General features: G+C 34.8%; 2 protein-coding genes across 2 annotated transcripts; both read right to left on the bottom strand.

The window, feature by feature from the left end:
• Positions 1-15,073: 15,073 nt before the first annotated feature.
• On the bottom strand, positions 15,074-16,067 carry LOC149554126 (G-type lectin S-receptor-like serine/threonine-protein kinase SD2-2). The gene is made up of 3 exons (XM_089790421.1): positions 15,929-16,067; positions 15,791-15,823; positions 15,074-15,558 (listed from the first exon to the last, which is right to left on the bottom strand). The coding sequence occupies exons 1-3, from the start codon at positions 16,065-16,067 to the stop codon at positions 15,074-15,076; spliced, it is 657 nt and encodes a 218-aa protein (XP_089646547.1).
• A 94-nt stretch (positions 16,068-16,161) lies between these two features.
• LOC149554127 (G-type lectin S-receptor-like serine/threonine-protein kinase At2g19130) lies at positions 16,162-17,198 on the bottom strand. Its single transcript, XM_089790422.1, has 3 exons — positions 16,969-17,198; positions 16,429-16,909; positions 16,162-16,353 (listed from the first exon to the last, which is right to left on the bottom strand). The coding sequence occupies exons 1-3, from the start codon at positions 17,196-17,198 to the stop codon at positions 16,162-16,164; spliced, it is 903 nt and encodes a 300-aa protein (XP_089646548.1).
• Between the last annotated feature and the right edge of the window lie 1,071 nt (positions 17,199-18,269).

Raw genomic sequence — 18,269 nt, forward strand, 5'->3', positions numbered from 1 at the left:
GTTTCAATAATAAAATGAACATCAACAAGTCAAACTATTTGTAGAGGAAAACTCTTGATGTATAATTTTAGAAATATAAATTTAGAAGCACTATATGTAAACCATCTGTGAAAGACTAAAAATTTATTTAGCTAACTACTTCTTTAATATAATTAGTTGTGCAGATTATTTATGAAACAAGTGTGATGTAGTTGCTTGTATTTTTTGTAAGACATAATGGTTTAATTAAGTAGAATAAAATGGTTATCATCAAAAATAATTTCATTTTACTTTTTTTAAAAAAAAACTATTTCAAATTTGTATATTATTAAATAATATATTTATAGCACAGTTGTATATTAAAAATAAAGAATAGTTGTATCTTAGTGTATTAATATTTTATTTTATTTTATTTAAAGTACACACACACACACACACACACACACACACACACACACACACACACACACACCTTCATATGTTTATATATTTGTGCATCCAAAAATATAGCCTTAGAATAGGGATACTTCCTGTAAATTTTCTCCTATAAGACCCAAATATCTAAGCCAATCAATTGCAAGTAAAATAGTTTTATTGGTTTAAAAACTAAAAATATCACATATATACCTTAGAAAAATAAAAATTCAAAATTCAAAATTAAAATATTTAAACATAATTGGTTGGAAGGAAAAAGATTAATCACTTGTTAAATAGAAGTGATTGCAATAGTATATTGCTATGGCAAATACAATAACAATTGAACACATGTTAGAGAAGCGCTTTAAGCAATCATTAGACCCTTGGAACTTGGACTGCTAGTATAGTTATAAAGTAATGTCCAAATCAACTATTGAAATACTCTCAACTCCATAAAAATGATATATAAAATTATTTGTATTACTTTTGTGATGCCACATACATATATGATACAAAGGCACTAAAATATAAAATACTTGTTGTTGTCAACTGGGATTAGCAAGGTCAATAATGAGAATTTTTGGTAACAAACTTTTATCAATTAATCAAGTTACAGATTTCTTACACAAAAAATTTGAAGCAAAGAATTTAATTGTGAATATGAAAGATCTCGTACAAGTACTACATTAATGCTTATAATTTAAGGTCCATTATTTAGTAGTGTAGCTTATCATTGTTGTACTCATAATGTTATAGGAACCATGAGGATTGTTGGTTGTTTGGGAATAGTTTTTGAAAGAAAGTAACAATCTATTAGTTTATTATATTACATATATAACCAAGATATTTTTGAGTAGTTTTATTATATTTATAGTTGCATTTGTGGAAAACAATTTAGCTCCCTCAGTTTGTAGAGCATATTACATATAAATTTTAAAGAAAAACTTACATATGGTTTTAGAACTTTTCCTTCTATTAGATTTGTGCTTACAAATTAGCAATGAGAAAATGGTCAAGTAACTTTAGTGTGTGTTGAAAGAGTATTTTTATCTTGGTTTGTTCTAATTATTGTTGTCGTGCTTGTAACATTCTAGAACCACAAGAACCCTTGGGTGCTTGAGAGTAGATGTTGGAAGTGTAGGAAGAATGGAAGCCAACATTTAGTTAGGTAGCTTATGATTATTGTACTACTAAAGTCATGAGAACTTTGAGAATTGTTGGTTTCTTGGGAATAGTTTGAAAGAGAGAAATGAACTATTAATATCTTTTATAGTGAATATTCTAGACTAAAGACACAAAGTGAGTCAAAAACCAACATAATCCCAATCAAAAAATAATCTTCAAGTATTTAACTATTAGGATCATTGTTCAATCTAATTGTCATTACTAATGTTCTTCCTTTACTAGGTGAATTTAATTAGTTTTATAATATTGACTATTTAAAATATATTTTTATTATTTTTATTTTTATTTTTACTTTTAATAATATTTTAATTTTTCATAATCAATATTGGACCATATAATTCATAAATTTTACTCATTAAAATTTATAATTACAAAAAGACATTTTCTCATTTAATTAATATTTAATTTTCAAATGTAAATATATATATAAATTTTATAATATTAAAAAAATTAAAATGTAATGTAAGTTGACCATTTTATGATTGATATTTAAGAAAAAAAAATATCTTAAATAATTCATTGTAAATTATTATTTTTTAATAAATAATCATTTCTATTTATTTAAATCTTTATAATATTTTTAATGGATTTTTAAAACAATTATTTTACTAATTTTATCTCAAAAATCAATTTTAAAAAGGAAAAATAAGTTATTTAATATTGTTACATTTGAAATAAGTGACTTCTTTTGTATTTAATATTCTAGTTTGTACTCTTTATATATTTTTTCATCATTATTTAGAACTCTTTTATAAAAATTAATAGCCAATCAAAAATATTTATCACATTTATTTTTTTTAAATCTTTTTATCAATGTTAAGTTAAATAATTACCAAAAATTATAATTAATACTAAAAAAAATATACATAATATCCACTAAAAAATAAGTATCAATTTGATAGAATATTAATTAATGATATCTAAAAAAATATAGACCTTGGCATAATAAACACTCTTAGTTTAGATAGATTTTTATCAATTATTTAAATTCTATTTATTTACTAAAACTTTTAGCTATTACATTTAAGTAAATAAAACTAATTCTTACCTAAATACAACACAACATAAAAAAAAAATCATTATTAGATACTTTAACTATATTTCTTCAAAAATTACTTAACATTTATTATTATATTAATAAAAGATAAATATAATAAAAAAATAATTTGAAAATACTAAATTGATTATTTACTAAAATATTAAAGTGATTATTAAATACTTTATTTCCATTAGAATAAGTCATATTATTATTTATAAATAATAATTTCATATAATTTTATCATTAGATTAAAAATAGCTTTATCCAAAACATATATTTAATTCAAATAACACTTAACATCATTTATAATGCTTTGTCAACTAACACACGTAGACTTCTTATTTATTTTAATAAAATAAATAAAGTCATCTTTCCATCTATAAGAGAATGACTCGGTGTACAATTTAAATAGGAAAAAAACAAACAACTCAATGGTAAAGGTATTCAGAAAAAAAAAAAAAGCAAAAATAAGGAAAGAGAAGCACATGAAAAATGCAATTATGAGTAACACAAGAATAGATTTGTAAACCCTAACGAACCTCATATATTATTAATAAAGATTCTCAAAGAATTCATAAGGATAATTATTAGATTACTTTAAAATATTGATTGAGGGGATTTATTTAATATATCATTCAACAATACAAAAAAATTATAGTATTTCAAATAGATCAAATATGAAGTTACAATATCACTCTTTTCTCCTTGGTCAGAATCTATAAAGGCCACTTCCAATATAATACCTAATCTTGTCAAAGATCCCAAGTTACATTGATCTACCTAGAAAGGGTGGCCCACAAATTGCAAAAAGAAAAGAAAGCATAGAAAGAGAATCATTGCCTAACCAAATTTCAATACCTCATGTCATCAATAGTTTCACACACTTTATTAAGCTTATCAAAGGCTCATTAGGATTTACACACCTATATTGTATTTGATATCAATTTTCCCTTCTCCTATGTGCTTAGTAGCCATTATTACCAACTTGTTGATAAATAAAACCTATTGGCTCCTCCTCATCGCATGCATATAAGCACGTAACTACTAGTACAATTTATATAACAAATGATGAGCCTTAAAAAAAATGTCCTTGCATATAGTTTAAGAGTTGGTGGTGTAAGTATTTAGATACTTTTACACTCAACTATGAATCCCTCATCTCGTGCATATTAGATAAGGCCCATGCTTGTCTTTGTATTTTAACTCCTTGTTGCTCGTCTCCATGATTTAAGGTGAGGTCTCATTGATGGCCACTTCCTAAAAAATAGAGTTCGAGATTATGGATTTTGTTTAGGAATATTTCAAAGTTGTTGGTCCCAGCAATCTTTTTGTCAATTTCGGATTAAAAGTTTAATCTCTAAAATTGAAAGAAGTTGGTCCTCTCATTAATACATATCTATGTCATGCAACAATAAAAACAAGTTAAAAAAATTATTTTCCTTCTAATTTTATTTTTACTAAAAACTTAAACATAAATGGTTACTAAATGGCAAATAACAATCTGAGACAAATTTTGTTCCCATCTCATTTTCATCCGCTTACTGAAAAATAAGAACTCCTAAAGATTTCAAATATTCACATAACAAAAATAAATCTTCACGTTATCTCTTCTTCCTTGAAAGTAGAATTTTAAACCTCCTCCATATCTCCAACATACCTATTATTCTCTCCATTATCTTTATATACTATGATAGTATAATTAAACTTTGCATACTATTACAATTGACTTATACATTTACATTAAAATTTGGCTTGGCTATATTTTTTAGAACTGTTTTCCATGAAACACAAGAAATGAATTTTACTTTGTGGACTATGACACCTGACTTATCCACACGTAGACTTGTATGACTGGCTTAGCCACAGAGCAGCTTGACTACGACGACTGACTTAATCCCGGGGAGCTGCTTCTACGACGACTACTTTACTGGACTTGTTTGCCCAAAAATGTTTCTCCAAACCCTTTCCCACCTAACTATGAACCAACACAGTTGTTTCTCGGCCACAAAATTTAAAGCATTACTTTTAGATTATTAAATGTGAGAGCGTAGTGCATTCCTAGCTCTTTGTTATGAATCTGCAGCTCACATGTTTGGAAAACTGGGGAGTTAATTTTTAAATCCAAGGCCTCTTGGAAGTGGCGTTTATCTTTGATGAAAATATCCACCTTAGCATTTATTTTTAAGTACATTTTAAGGCTTGAGGAGGTTCGTTCCATAACTAACGATGGGTGAAATCAGGGAAAAAGTTCTGCTTAAGCTTGTTATGCTACTCAAATTTCTGTAAAAATGTCCACTTTCAGATTTATTAATAATAGGTGAAGCTGTGAAGCTTTTGGCACTATTTCTGGCATACTCGATTTGGGGTTTCTTGAGAAATTTGGTGGATCTTTGTGATATTAGTTGTTTGATCTTGAAAATCTGATTAGAGGCGTGAAATATCATACAAAATCAGTAAAGGTACATTTCACATGACTTCTTAGTCCACACCATTTGCATTAAATAGTTTTTTTCTTTTGGCTACGTAAAGTGTTGATCTTTTGTTATTTGATTTATTATACTTTAAATTTTTATTTGAAATGAATTTTAATAATAGTGGTAAGCTATTTTTAGAAATGATTATGTAAATATTTTTTCAGATCATACGTCCATATCTATCATCTAAAGGAAAGAGAAATAAAAGGAAAGAATGCTGGATCATACAATGTGATCTAAAAGTTGATGGAAAAATCCTTACACGGTCTATTTCAAAAATAACAATTGAAAAATAAATTTTAATAATAAATGACTGTAAGATTCTTATATTCTTATATACTTATTCCAAATATTTTGGTAAACTTTGATAAAATCTTCATTAAAATTACAATGCACATTCAAAAATTGAATTTAATCAGACTATCCCTATATAGACTATCTATTCTTGATTGTAGATGGTTTCGATCAAAGCTGTAGCTATAGGGATTTTGGGTTTTGCTGGAGGATGTGGAGAAGCGTTGGCTGCCGGCTGGGCTAGGGTTTTTCCCCTAGCCTGTTCTTGGTGTTTGATCTTTACTATTTTTCTATTTTGTTTGGATTGCTAGCTACTGGACATAATTTTCATCGGTGTTTTTGGAGATCTTCTGCAGTCAATTTTGGATTGGGGTTTTATTGTTTGCATGGCAGGGCCTGGGATTTCTTCTCCGTTGGTGAGAACAGATGGTTCTTCTCCAACTATGCATGCAATGTAATCTGAATCATTTTATTCAGGGGAGAGCTCCAAGCTGAAAAAAGTTAATGGTTGTTTTCCGCGTAGCCATGATCGCCCTGTTCTAGTTATTCCTCCAACGGCTGTAATGGAGGACATTGATTATTGGACCAAGCATGCTTTGATATGCAAATTTCTTGGAATTGAGATTTCCCTATCCACTCTTGAGGCATGGATCTGCCGCTCTTGGCAGGTGGAAGGCGATATGGAGATTATGTTGGTAGGGAATAGTTTTTTTTTTTTTTTATTCTCTTGCATGTCTGATCGTGATCATGTTTTTGAAGGACGCCCTTATTTCTACAACCATGTGGGGTTATTTGTCAAACCTTGGTATTCAGGTTTTAATTCTGCTGAGGATCTCCCTTCAACAGTGCCAGTTTGGGTTCGCTTGCCTCATCTTCCCTTGGAATTTTGGTGTGAAGACATCCTTTGACAAATTACTGCTTTGTTGGGGAAGCCAGCTGCGATCGCACATCAATCCCTCGATAAAAAGGTTATTTCTTATGCTAGAATTTGTGTTGAAATTAATTTGAATAACCCATTACCAGATTCTTTGGAAATTTGTCTGGAGGATTCTTCTTGGGTGCAGCAGTTAGATTATGAATCCCTCCCTTTCCGTTGCCGGATTTGTTATGAGTATGGTCATTTACTGTGGCAGTGCCCCCGTAACTCGAGTTTCAAAGGAGTGGATCGTTCTACAGCTGGCAATGCTAGTGGTTTGGCATATACTACAGGGAAAGGACAATCTCAAATGGTTAATACTACCAAGGGGATGAATCCACAAGATGCTATAGGTAAGGGTAAGGCTCAAATGCAGGATAAGCATGGATTTACCCCTGTTCGCCCTTGAGCTAAGGGATGTGGTCAAAAGAGGCCTTTGAAAGAAAGATTATCTGATTCTGGTTTTAACTGATTTGAGGTGCTGGATAGTATGGTTCTAGAGGAGGGTATTCCTCCTCCTATCTCTTCTAATCCAGTTTGCCCAGATGAGAGATCTGTTCCTAATGATGCTTGTGGGGTATCTCAAGTTGTAGTATATCAGAACTATGAGGTTTCTATAGCTCCTGTGACAGCGGCTCTCGTGACTCCTGCAGTGTTGGAAGATGATGATGTTGTTTTGGCTAACTTGGTTAAGGATGTGCTACCATCAGGTAAGGGCAAGGGATCTCCTCTCCCCTTGGGGTTGCTGCCTCGACCCTTTAAGCGAGCTTCTTCTACTCCCCCTCTAAGGAGTGGACGCAAAACAGACCAAGAGAAGATTAAACTCACAGGAGATATATTGATTGAGTCTGGTTCAGTGAAACCTTTGGATTCTCATTTTCCCAATTCTACCCAATGATGATTATTCTTTCATGGAATGTAAGGGGGTTGAATAGCATCCCTAGACAAAAGGCTATTCATAACTTGGTGGTTGATCATAGTCCTGATGTTTTTGTATCCAAGAGACTAAGCTCTCTATGGAGTCTATGGTCCAACATGCCTCTAGTATTTGGTCTCGTGGCCAATGCCAGTGTGTTGGGGCAACAGGCAGTGCTGGTGGTTTAGCTATATTTTGGGATCCTCAAAAAATTTCTCCTCTTGGCTAGATGTCTTCTCGCTCAGCTCTCTCTATGGTAGCTTCTTCTCTAGACTCAGGAGTGGTAATCATGGTTACTAATGTGTATGCACCTGTTGATCTTGTGGGAAAGGAGGAACTTTGGGAACATTTCAATATGTTAGAAATTGTCATCCTTATCATCCTTGGGTGTTAGCAGGGGACTTCAATTCAGTTTTAAGTCTGGAAGAGAAGCATGGTGGTTTGGCTAGATTGGGGCCTTCTTTTGCTCTTCTTTGGCAACACATATCTCTTTTGAAGCTCTCTGATGTTAAGCCTTCTAATCGCCTCAATACTTGGAATAATCATAGGACTGGTGTTGCTGCTATCTCAGAACACCTGGATAGATTTCTTGTTTCTTGCTTCTGGCTTAGTGGCACCCTTACTATCTCTTCGAAAATCCTTGATTGGAGGGGTTCAGATCATTGGCCAATAAAAATTTTCGCTATAGGGGCTTATGTTCTGAAGCATCCTCCTTTTAAGTTCTAGCTGATGTGGCTTCGTGACTCCTCTCTTCATGATATTGTTTTTTGTTGGTGGAAAGATGGTGCTCCTGCATATGGTACTGCAATGTTCTCATTTTCTAAAAGGCTTCAATATGTTAAAAGGTAGCTCAAGATATGGAATAGGGAATGCTTTGGGAATCTTCACTTTATGAAGAGGCTTTCTCAACAAAATCTTGATGTCATCACAAGGGAGATTAGAGATCGAGGTTTCTCAAAGGATCTTGGCCAGGCTGAATCCCTTGCTTCTAGAGCTCTAGAAGAATGGGAACTTTGAGAGGAAATTTTTTGGAAGCAAAAGGCTCGAGTTGATTGGCTCTAGGAAGGTGATCGAAACACTGCCTTTTTCCATAAAACAGTGCAATCTTGCCGGAATCAGAGCACTATCTCTTCTTTGGTTAATTCTCAAGGTATCCAACTGAATTCCTTGCCAGCTTTGTTCCAGGAGGCTATTTCGTACTTCTCTACCCTCTTCTCTGAGGACTCTCCTCCTGCTGATAATGAAGAAAATATTATTTTGTCCTGTATTCCTTCCCTTATCACTCAGGAAATGAATGATTATCTCATCCGTCCTATCTCTTTGGAAGAGCTGGAGGAGGTGGTCTTTGGCATGCCTAAGTGGAAGGCTCCTGGTCTTGATGGCTTTCCAATTGAATTCTTTCAAGAATTTTGGGACATCATTAATCATGATTTGTTGGAGGTGGTTAAAGAATCCTATGCTAATCAATTGGAGTTTTTTAGACCAATTTCCTTATGTAATGTGGTTTACAAAGTTATTACGAAGCTGAATGTTGAGAGACTGAAAAGGTGGCTTCCCATTATTATCTCAGAAGAACGAGGTGGTTTTGTTCCTGACAGACAAACTTTGGATGGGGTGGTTATTGCTACTAAGGCTATTCACTCTATGGCTACTTCAAGGGAGAGAGCCATGTTTGTTAAGCTAGATATGGCTAAGGCCTACGATAGAGTTAAATGGAGCTTCCTAAGGAGTATTCTTCTTTCTTTTGGATTTAGCTCTAACTGGGTGAGTTGGATTATGAGTTGTGTTACTTCTGCCTCTTTTTCTATTCTTATTAATGGTCAACCTTCACAACTATTTGGTGCTTCTAGAGGCCTCGCCAGGGTGACCCTCTCTCCCCATATCTATTCAGCATCATGGCTGAAGGCTTGGGCAGATTCATTAAGCATCAGGTGTCCCAGAATTCTATTCAAGGCTGGCGGTGGGGTAATGGCTTACCTTCTCTGTCCCATCTTCAATTTGTTGATAATTCTACTCTTGCCGGTCTTGCTAGGATCAAGGAAGCTGAAGCCTTTTGACATGCTTTGGATGTTTATTTGGCAGCTTCAGGCCAGAAAGTTAATGAGCACAAATCTTTTATTTACTTTTTTAACACTCCTAATTCTATTCAGAATAGGATTGTTGGTATCCTATGGTTTCAGATAGGTTCACTTCCTTTGACTTATCTTGGCATTCCTATTGTTGTTTCCAGGCAGCCACATCTCTTCTGGCAAAATTTGATTACCAAGCTTCAGGATAAGGTAAATCATTGGACTCATAGATGGCTTTCTACTTTTTCCCGGGTTACTCTTCTTCAAGCTCTTCCTACTTATAGAAGCATGGTTCATGCTACACCTATTTACTTTCTCAAGGAGTTTGATGCTCTTTCTCAAAAATTCCTTTGGAGTGGTAATTTGCATAGTACTAAATGGAGCTTGGTTAATTGGGCAACTGTTTGTAGGCCTAAAAAGGAGGGTGGTCTTGGTCTTCGATCTGCTCTATTGACTAGTCAAGCTTTGGCTGCTAAACTTTATTGGCAATGGTGCTCTGGAAAACATCAACTTTGGGCTCGTATTATCACTCATAAATATTTTCATGGTGCTGATCCTTGCACTATTTCTGCACTTCCTCTTGAAGGTCGTGGCTCAATCGTTTGGCATACTTTGAAGACAGGTGCGATGTTGGTGAAGAGGGGTCTGTTCTAGATATGTAAAGGAGGTTCTCAGGCTTTGTTTTGGTCTAATGCTTGGGATGGATTCCCTTCCATTTTATCCATATACCCTCATCTTCAGCCTCTTTGTGACTCTTTTCTTGCTGCTGGATGGGATAAAGTGGCTCATTACAAGACTCCTTATCAATTGGGACCTATTGTTGGTTACAAATGGAAGCATTCCTCTGATTGGCCTCTTGGAGGTACAGACATGGATTGTCAGGAGCTTTCTCAAATTCTGGTCTCTAGAGAGTGTTCTTCTTTGCTTGGTCCAGATGTTTTGGCTTGGGGCGGTACCTTGTCCGGTAAATATCATGTCTCTGCTAGGTATCAAGAGATAACTAGACAATTATTTGGGGATGCTAAGGTCCCTTGGTGGAAGCAAGTTTGGAATAAAGTATCTTGGTAAAAGTGCAATTTTTTCATGTGGCTAGTGGCTCACAACCGTTGTCTTACCTAGGATAATCTTTGTAAACGTGGATTTCAAGGCCCCTCTTATTGTGTTTTGTGTGGTAATGGAGAGGAGTCTGTCTCCCATCTGTTCTTCCATTGCTCCTATTCTACTCAGATATGGCACCTTTGGTGGAGCACTTGGGGTTGCTCTTGTCGGCATGCTTCCTCTTTGCCTAAGTTTTGGGCCTGCTTGGGTAGTGCTCCCTCCAAGTCTTCTTCTCTCCATGTTGCTTGGATTGCTGGCCCATCTTTCATGCTTTGGAATATCTAGTTGGAGAGGAATCGTCGCATATTCCAAGATGTTCGGCTTGGTGTTTTGCATCTTTGGTGGAAAATATCACATTCTCTTTAGGAAACTATTCTTGTGAAGTGTGAGCTTGATGGGGGTATGGATCCAGTTGATCTTGCTATCTGTAATCGCCTCAATTTTAATCTGCAGGATGGGGTTGCAGCTCATAGGTTTCCTTCTATGTCTAGGCAGCTTCACCATCAGAGGAACGGTCAGGTTAACCGAGATGGGCACTGGACTCCTCCTCCCTGTGGAGTTCTGAAAATTAACACTGATGGTTCTTCTCGTGGGAATCCTGGTCCGGCTGGTATTGGCGGAGTGGCTTGTTGTAGTTCTGGGGATGTTAAATATTTCTTCTCAGTTCATAAGGGTGATTATACTAACAATCTCATGGAAGCTCAGGCTATTTTATATGCTGTGGAACAGTGTTGCTTGCGGGGATGGAGTAAGATTATTTGTGAGTCTGATTCCCAGGTGGTGGTGAACATACTTTCTTCGCAAAAGCTTCAAGATATTAGTTGGCACTTGGCCACTGTTGTTAAGCAGATTCTTTTCTTCTCTTCCTCTTTTCAGTTCATTAGGTTCATGTATATTCCTCGTGAATGGAATAGAACTACTAATTGTTTAGCCAAATTGGCTTCTAGTCATGATCCGGGTTGGAATATTAGGGATAGGGGGCAACTATCCTTTGAGATGGTGCAAGAATTTGATAATCTTGTTGCTCAGGATGGAGCTCCTTGTTGAGATCTCCTTGTTGTATTCCTTTCTGTCTTAATAAATTTTTACCCCTCTTTTTGCAAAAAATCTATTCTTTATTTAAAAATATTTACTATTTTAAGCAATGACATTCCATTTGTTTTCCTATAAATTTTCTTTAAAAATCTATATAAAAATATTAAATTGTATAAGCCTTTATAGATATAGATCAAAAAAGTTTATCAAACTTATATTTTAATTATTATCGAAAATGATCATTGCTAAGATTGCTAACATAAAGCTGATGAATTCTTGCTAATTGTTCTTGTAAGAATCAAATTTCACCGACTTTTTTCCTAAGAAAAGCTTCACAACTAAATATTAGCAACATAACAGAGATAAATAGATAAAATACAATTTTTAGAGTTCTTTAATAGGATTAAAATGAGATTTAAGTTATTTGTAATAAGACAACTCATATTCAAGAAATGCAACCCTCTTAGAAAGAGCAGTTACCTCTGGGACCAAAAATTGTGAGGAGAAAGGTGTCAAGATAAAGGAAAAAAAAATTATATGTGTCCTAGCACCTAGATATTATCCATTAAATTGTTGTAGGGCATTGCCATATTATCATTGAAATTACCATGCTAGACATGTAAGTAAAATGTGGGAACATAGACAAGATATTATCTATGCGATATGTTGAAGAAAATACCCATCCTACTAAGTATATTATTGTATCCTACAAGCTACTGTCTATCTGACATGTCAGAAACACACTTATGTGGCTAACTCTATCAAAAATGCATGCCAAATTTGAAAGCACATGTGAGGCACTAGTATTGTTTTAACATTTCCAAGTGTCTAGTCAAGCCCTTTAATAAAATATAATATATAAATAACCTACTAGTAACATCAGAAAATGCTAAAAATTCTATCTTATCTTTTAAACTGTCAACAAAAACCCTAACGTTCCTTGAACATGACACACCCACTTTTAAGAAAGAGTTCATCTTTCTATTTTTCATCAAATTTTCTCAATATAAAATTAAAAATACTACTAGGAAAATTGAAAGCTGATAAAAAATAATTGAAATCTAGAAATTTGATTTAATAGGAATTTATCTCAGTCTATGGTATAAATGGGCTTGTTTAGCAATTTTTTCAAGTCCCAATGCAACAATAAATGTGTAATAGCAAGTCAAAAACATTAATCCCCACCTTCTAAACAAAGAAAAGTTATCTCTATTTGGACAACTCACAAATAATCATATATAAAAAAATATGTTGATCTCCACCTTCTAAACAGAGAAAAATTACCTATGTTTGGACAACTCGCAAATAATCATGCCCAAAAAAAATTATGTTGTTCTCTCTCTCCAATCAACTAATTATAGATTATACAATTGACTAGGCATGAATCAAAAGATCCAAATAGAAAACAAGGGCAATGAGGCCAAATCAAATTTTTGATGGCTTTTACAATCCAAACTTTGTGCCAAAAAGTAATGGCAACCCATTTGTTCGACGTTTCTAGTTTTACAAATATCTGGAAAGAAAAAATAGAATTAGGGATGATGAGCAGTATAGAACAATAGAGCCCAACAAAATAGCAAACAGTCCTCTATACAACCCTGCCTGCAAAGCTATCCTTTTGGGAGCACATGTCAACTTGCAAAGCCCTCCAAGTTTGAAGTTTGGTCTTAATATAACATGAATTGAGATTGGATGTGAATGGAAACCAAGAAAGAATAATATTGATATATATGTCATCTATACATTTGGAATTTGTAGCAAAGGTAGCTGAATACAATTTTCACAAGTTTTATGTAACTATTCAATTGGGGCCATTTCACAGATGTTTGGAGAATAATTGGTATTGTCAACTTCCTAATGAAATCTATAAGGTAAACATGCACATTTCTAAATTTTACATTGCTTAAATTCAATTATGACACTTTTTTCACTTTTTCATAGCCATTCTCCCATGCAACAATTTTAGTGATTCCTTTTCATCTTACAAATTGCTCAAAGTTTCTTCAGTCAATTCAAACATTGACTTTTAAAAATAGTTCCAAAATCAACTAAAGTTTCATTAAAACTACCCGTGGATTAAACTCATTCAAAACATTCCAAAAGTACTTGATATAGAGGTCAATATAAAAAAAACTTTAACATCAATGAAATTTTAGGTAGAAAAAGAAAATTCAATAACAAATCACTAACCCATAGAAAATTAACTAAGCGTGAAGTCAAAATTCAGCAAAAATGGTTCCATCAAATACTCAACATAACCAAAAATAAAATTAAAAATTATATGAAGTTGCATATGAAAAAAAAAAATCAACAGAAATTCTCTAGAAACATGAATTTGTGCAAGGAAAAAAGTCTCAGTTGTCATCAATCTTTAAAATATCTCACCAAATGCAAAGAATCCTTTAATACAAGCTTCGCTAATCCACACCAAGTAAATTTTGCAGAAAAGAAATAAAGATCTGAATCTCCATATTAAAATAACACAATTTAAGATACGACAAACAAGTCATAGAGAAACCAGTTTAGCGAGTAATAATTTACATATCGGATTAGATAAAACTGGTGATTGTCTAATGAACACATGAAATTCCTCAACCCTAACTAGTATTGTTGCAGAAAAGCCATCTTAATGTCTGGTTAGTCCAGTGAAAAATTGTAGAAATATTTTTTGCCAGGTATAAATTTCTTCTTGTCTTTACAGTTCAATTTGACAAGTTTCACCAGATATGGATGAACAAAGATAAAATGTTGCATGCTGAAAGATATTAGCCATCTGTAATAGCCTCATCTATAGCAGCCTATTATTTGAGTGAGTCACATGAAGCTCATTTAACAAGACACATAAAATTTCTAGAGAAAGACACATCTCTTGTCCCTGCTAGTTATCCTAACTCTATTTTTGTTCAATTTTTTAGGCTAAAAAACAAAAAGACCACCGAGAAAAAGCAACATGCCCAATGAAAAAAGAGATATTAAAATGCTCTAAATTGCGTATAATGAAATTTTTCATGCCAACTATAGGTTAAAATGAAGACTGAAGAACGTGCACAATTACCTAAGCAGAACTAATGAGAAATAGAGCATTAATAACTTTAGTTGCTGGGACTAATAATATAACAAAACAAACATTAAGAAATTTGGCAAAGGAAAGGAGAGCGAATTCCCTTGAGAGTTTTCATTGTGATACCTTACATGTTTCACTAATTTCTTGCATTATTCAATTATAATTTGGAAAATGGTATTGTGAAGATTTGGAGGAAGGAGCTCCGTACATGGTCTTATTGGACAAGAAGAGCTTTAAAACTAATCTTTGCATGACATACAATATTTAAGCCGATTTAGAAATCCTAAATTTGATTATGTCTTTTGGACCTTTCTACAGATTGCTGTTAATGACCGCATTCTATTTTATGATTTCCGACAACACTAGAATGTCACAACATTAAGAAACAAGCCCAATAGAAATAAGCCTATTGGCTTAAAAATAGTCAATGATTAATCTTTCAGATCTTCAAAAATCTAAACTATACAATAGAATTGGGAAGGTAAAGCATTTTCCATGTTGATACCAAGAGGCAGCCACAATCCATGTGCATAAAACACTGCAAGTCTAATTTTCGTGTCTTTCACAACTATTGAAATCTATTTACATCATATATCGCCACTGCTACTAGTGTTTCTTTGGTCTATTGGATTGTCCATAAGCGCATAGTAATGAATTTGTGAAATTTGTGGCTGCAACTTCCCTTCCAGCATTAGCACCACTTGCCTTATGTTCGGCCTCACTCCCTCATACTTTTCAATGCATAACAACCCCGCAATAATTGTTCTTCTCACCTCTTCACTATCATTTTCCTCTGCAGTTCCTGCCTTCACAATATTAATTGTGTTGCCGTTGAAAATTTGGGAGGCAGCCCATGAGGGAAAGTAATACTTAGTTGAGTCTTGAATGCTTAAATCCAAATTTCTTCGTCCAGAAATGGTTTCCAAAAGCATCATACCAAAACTGTACGCATCAACCTTGGGAGTAATGGGAAGACCAGAGATCCACTCTGGAGCCAAGTATCCTCTCGTTCCTCTTGTTGTAGTGAGAACACGGCTGAAATCTCTACCCACAAGCTTTGCCAGTCCAAAATCTGCCAACTTCTAGTTGAAAAATTATTGTCGAGAAGAATATTTTCGGGCTTAACATCGCAGTGAATGATACAATCTCTGCATTCTTCATGGAGATAAAGTAATCCTCTTGCTATGCCTAACGCGATCTCAAATCGAGTCTTCCAGTCGAGTACCTTATGTTTACCTTTAGATTTATTTGAGAAGAGTAAGGAACTAAGAGAGCCATTACACATGAAATCATAAATCAAATACCTTCTCTTGCCTTCTGCATAAAAGCCTCGGAGCCTGACTAAGAATGATAAATTAGTTATAGAGAGCTGATTTCTGCTCGGAATTGCTTCTCATCTTGTCTCTGTACACTGTTCATCTTCTTTACCGCCACAAGTGTACAGTCTACCAGACGTCCTTTGTACACCGTGCCAAATCCTCCGCTCCCCAGCTTTGTCCTGAAATTCCTAGTTGCAATCTTCAACTCAATGTAGCTAAACATTGTTAGAAGAGAAATCGAGGAATCTGCATGACTCTCCATCGATCGTAGCGTCTACAGAGGCAGCTACTCGAATAAAAATATTTGCATTAGTTTTTGATGGAAGAGAGGTACGCAAGTTCAAAATATCGCCTGACTAGATTTGGCAGGGCCCTGAAGGCGGACTGAAAGCAAACGCATTGCAAGAGCAGTTGAGGAGGCAGGCTTTCTGGAAATCTTTCTTCATCGTTGCACGGTGTGACGATGCGGATTCAGCAGCAGCCAAACTGTTGCTCGGATCTCGTAATCCGTAGGTGCTTCCATTTTTGGCATGGCAGTTTAATGGGCTCTGTCGAACACAGCCACTCGATCACGACTCTCGCGAATCCCAAGCGCGAGTGTCTTTTGGGGCGAAGCCTTGTACGCAGCTGCAGAACTGAAGATTGTTGGAGATGCAGATTCCGTAGGCGCCGCAGAGACTATATATGGAACAGGGTTCTGCTGGTCGAGACCAGAACATATTCCATTTACCATCATCAAGCAGATCATATGCTTGCATTCCTCCAGACTTTGTTAGGACGAAACGTGAGAGCATATTCTTGGTACCATTCAATGTATACTTGACATAACAGCCAGAGTGAGTGCTTTCAACGCCGACATTGTAGAAGTAGACTTGGTTTATCATCCATGGGATTTCATTGAAAGACTTGCCGTCCCAAGTTCCATATTTCTCCGTTTTTTTGGTTCCAGATGGGTCTGATTGACAAGAGAAAATCCCAGGAGCAGGATCTACTGGGCTTTTCCAATAGACGAGCTTTTGCTGCCGACCGAAGCTTATCCCTGGCAACAAGGTGTCGACGAGATAGTCAAAACTCTGCCAAACAGCTTCAGATTTGTTGGCATCACTGAACATCACAAAATTACCAGAATCTAGTAAAACAGCCTTTTGGTCACATTGGCAGACCAAAGAGATGCACCCATTGCGTCAAACAGTCCAAGATCACCTCCTCCTGAAAGCTTCAAAACGCCAGGACTTTCTCTCGCAGGAGCCTCTCTGTTGGCCACCCAAACAATCGTATTCTCTGTTATATTGGCATTCCAGATGCCAATATACCAGTAACTCGTACCATCTGGGCTGAAAAATCCCAATTCAGATGTGCCATTTCTCGAAATTATAGTCTGATTTCTAGTCATCGATTCGCCCGAGAGAGTGTCCACCTTTGACTGCAGCGCCGTAAGTTTTCAGTTGGATACACACTATAAATACACAGATGCAGAACTTTTTATTGGTTTCGTCCATCACTCCCAATATAATTTACTGTCTAGCGCTCAAGTAGAAAGGAAATTATGCTCAGCCGGAAACACCCCAGAAAGAGAAACCTCACTCCCAACTCAAAGTTTCCAATTTCCCAGATGCGAGATGTGAAAATTCATTTTAAAGAGGTTGGAGTGCTTGCATAACGCAGGGTTTAAAATAAAATAAAATAGTTTTTTGGGGATATGACAGCCATTCACAAAATTAAGCTGAGGGTGAAAAGTATAGTGTTCTTCCAAACGCATGGAAATTTATTTGGTAGTGTTGCGTAACAAAGACTTGAGAGAAGCAACTCTGCTCATATGTCAAACGTTGGCCATGATAGAGAGAGGAGAAAGAGTGGCAGAGTCATCCAGGGGAATTAATATGCGAAGACATTTGGAACGGGAAACATATGAAAAGTTGGTCATATGTGCAAGAGTCTTTGAAAGGGCCAAAGTCGGTCATATGAGCAATAGGCTTCGAAAGGGCAATGAATTATTAATAGAGGAAGAGTCTAGGCATGTGATTTTAACTATTTCACATTAAGCCTGGCATGTTCCGTGACATCTTGAGCAATCATAATGCTTATTAGTCCTGCATATGTAGGCGGAGACTATAGTTTTCAGTCTCTTTTTAACTAATAGTTCATGTTTCGAAAACTGTGGAAAGGGAAAAAAATGTTCATTAATCTTATGGTTTAAGTTAATTTCTCTATTAAGTGAAATTTTAGATTTTAAAAATAAATTCAACCGAAAATTAGAGAAGTTGAGCAAGTGCCATTTTACAAATTGTTCAATAGACAAGTGGCAATTTTCAAAGGAAATATCTTCCATATGATGGCATCTCATGGTGTAACCTATCTTGTGTTGCATGTGCATGTAAATAGAAAAAATCTTTAGAGGTTAGGGGGCCTCGTTTGATGAGAATTGCAATTATGGACTCAGGAACATTAACTTTTCTTGGGTTAG

The sequence above is a fragment of the Cupressus sempervirens genome, chromosome 6, assembly GCF_028749045.1.
Source record: "Cupressus sempervirens isolate cs-2001-9-10 chromosome 6, ASM2874904v1, whole genome shotgun sequence".
NCBI lineage: Eukaryota > Viridiplantae > Streptophyta > Pinopsida > Cupressales > Cupressaceae > Cupressus > Cupressus sempervirens.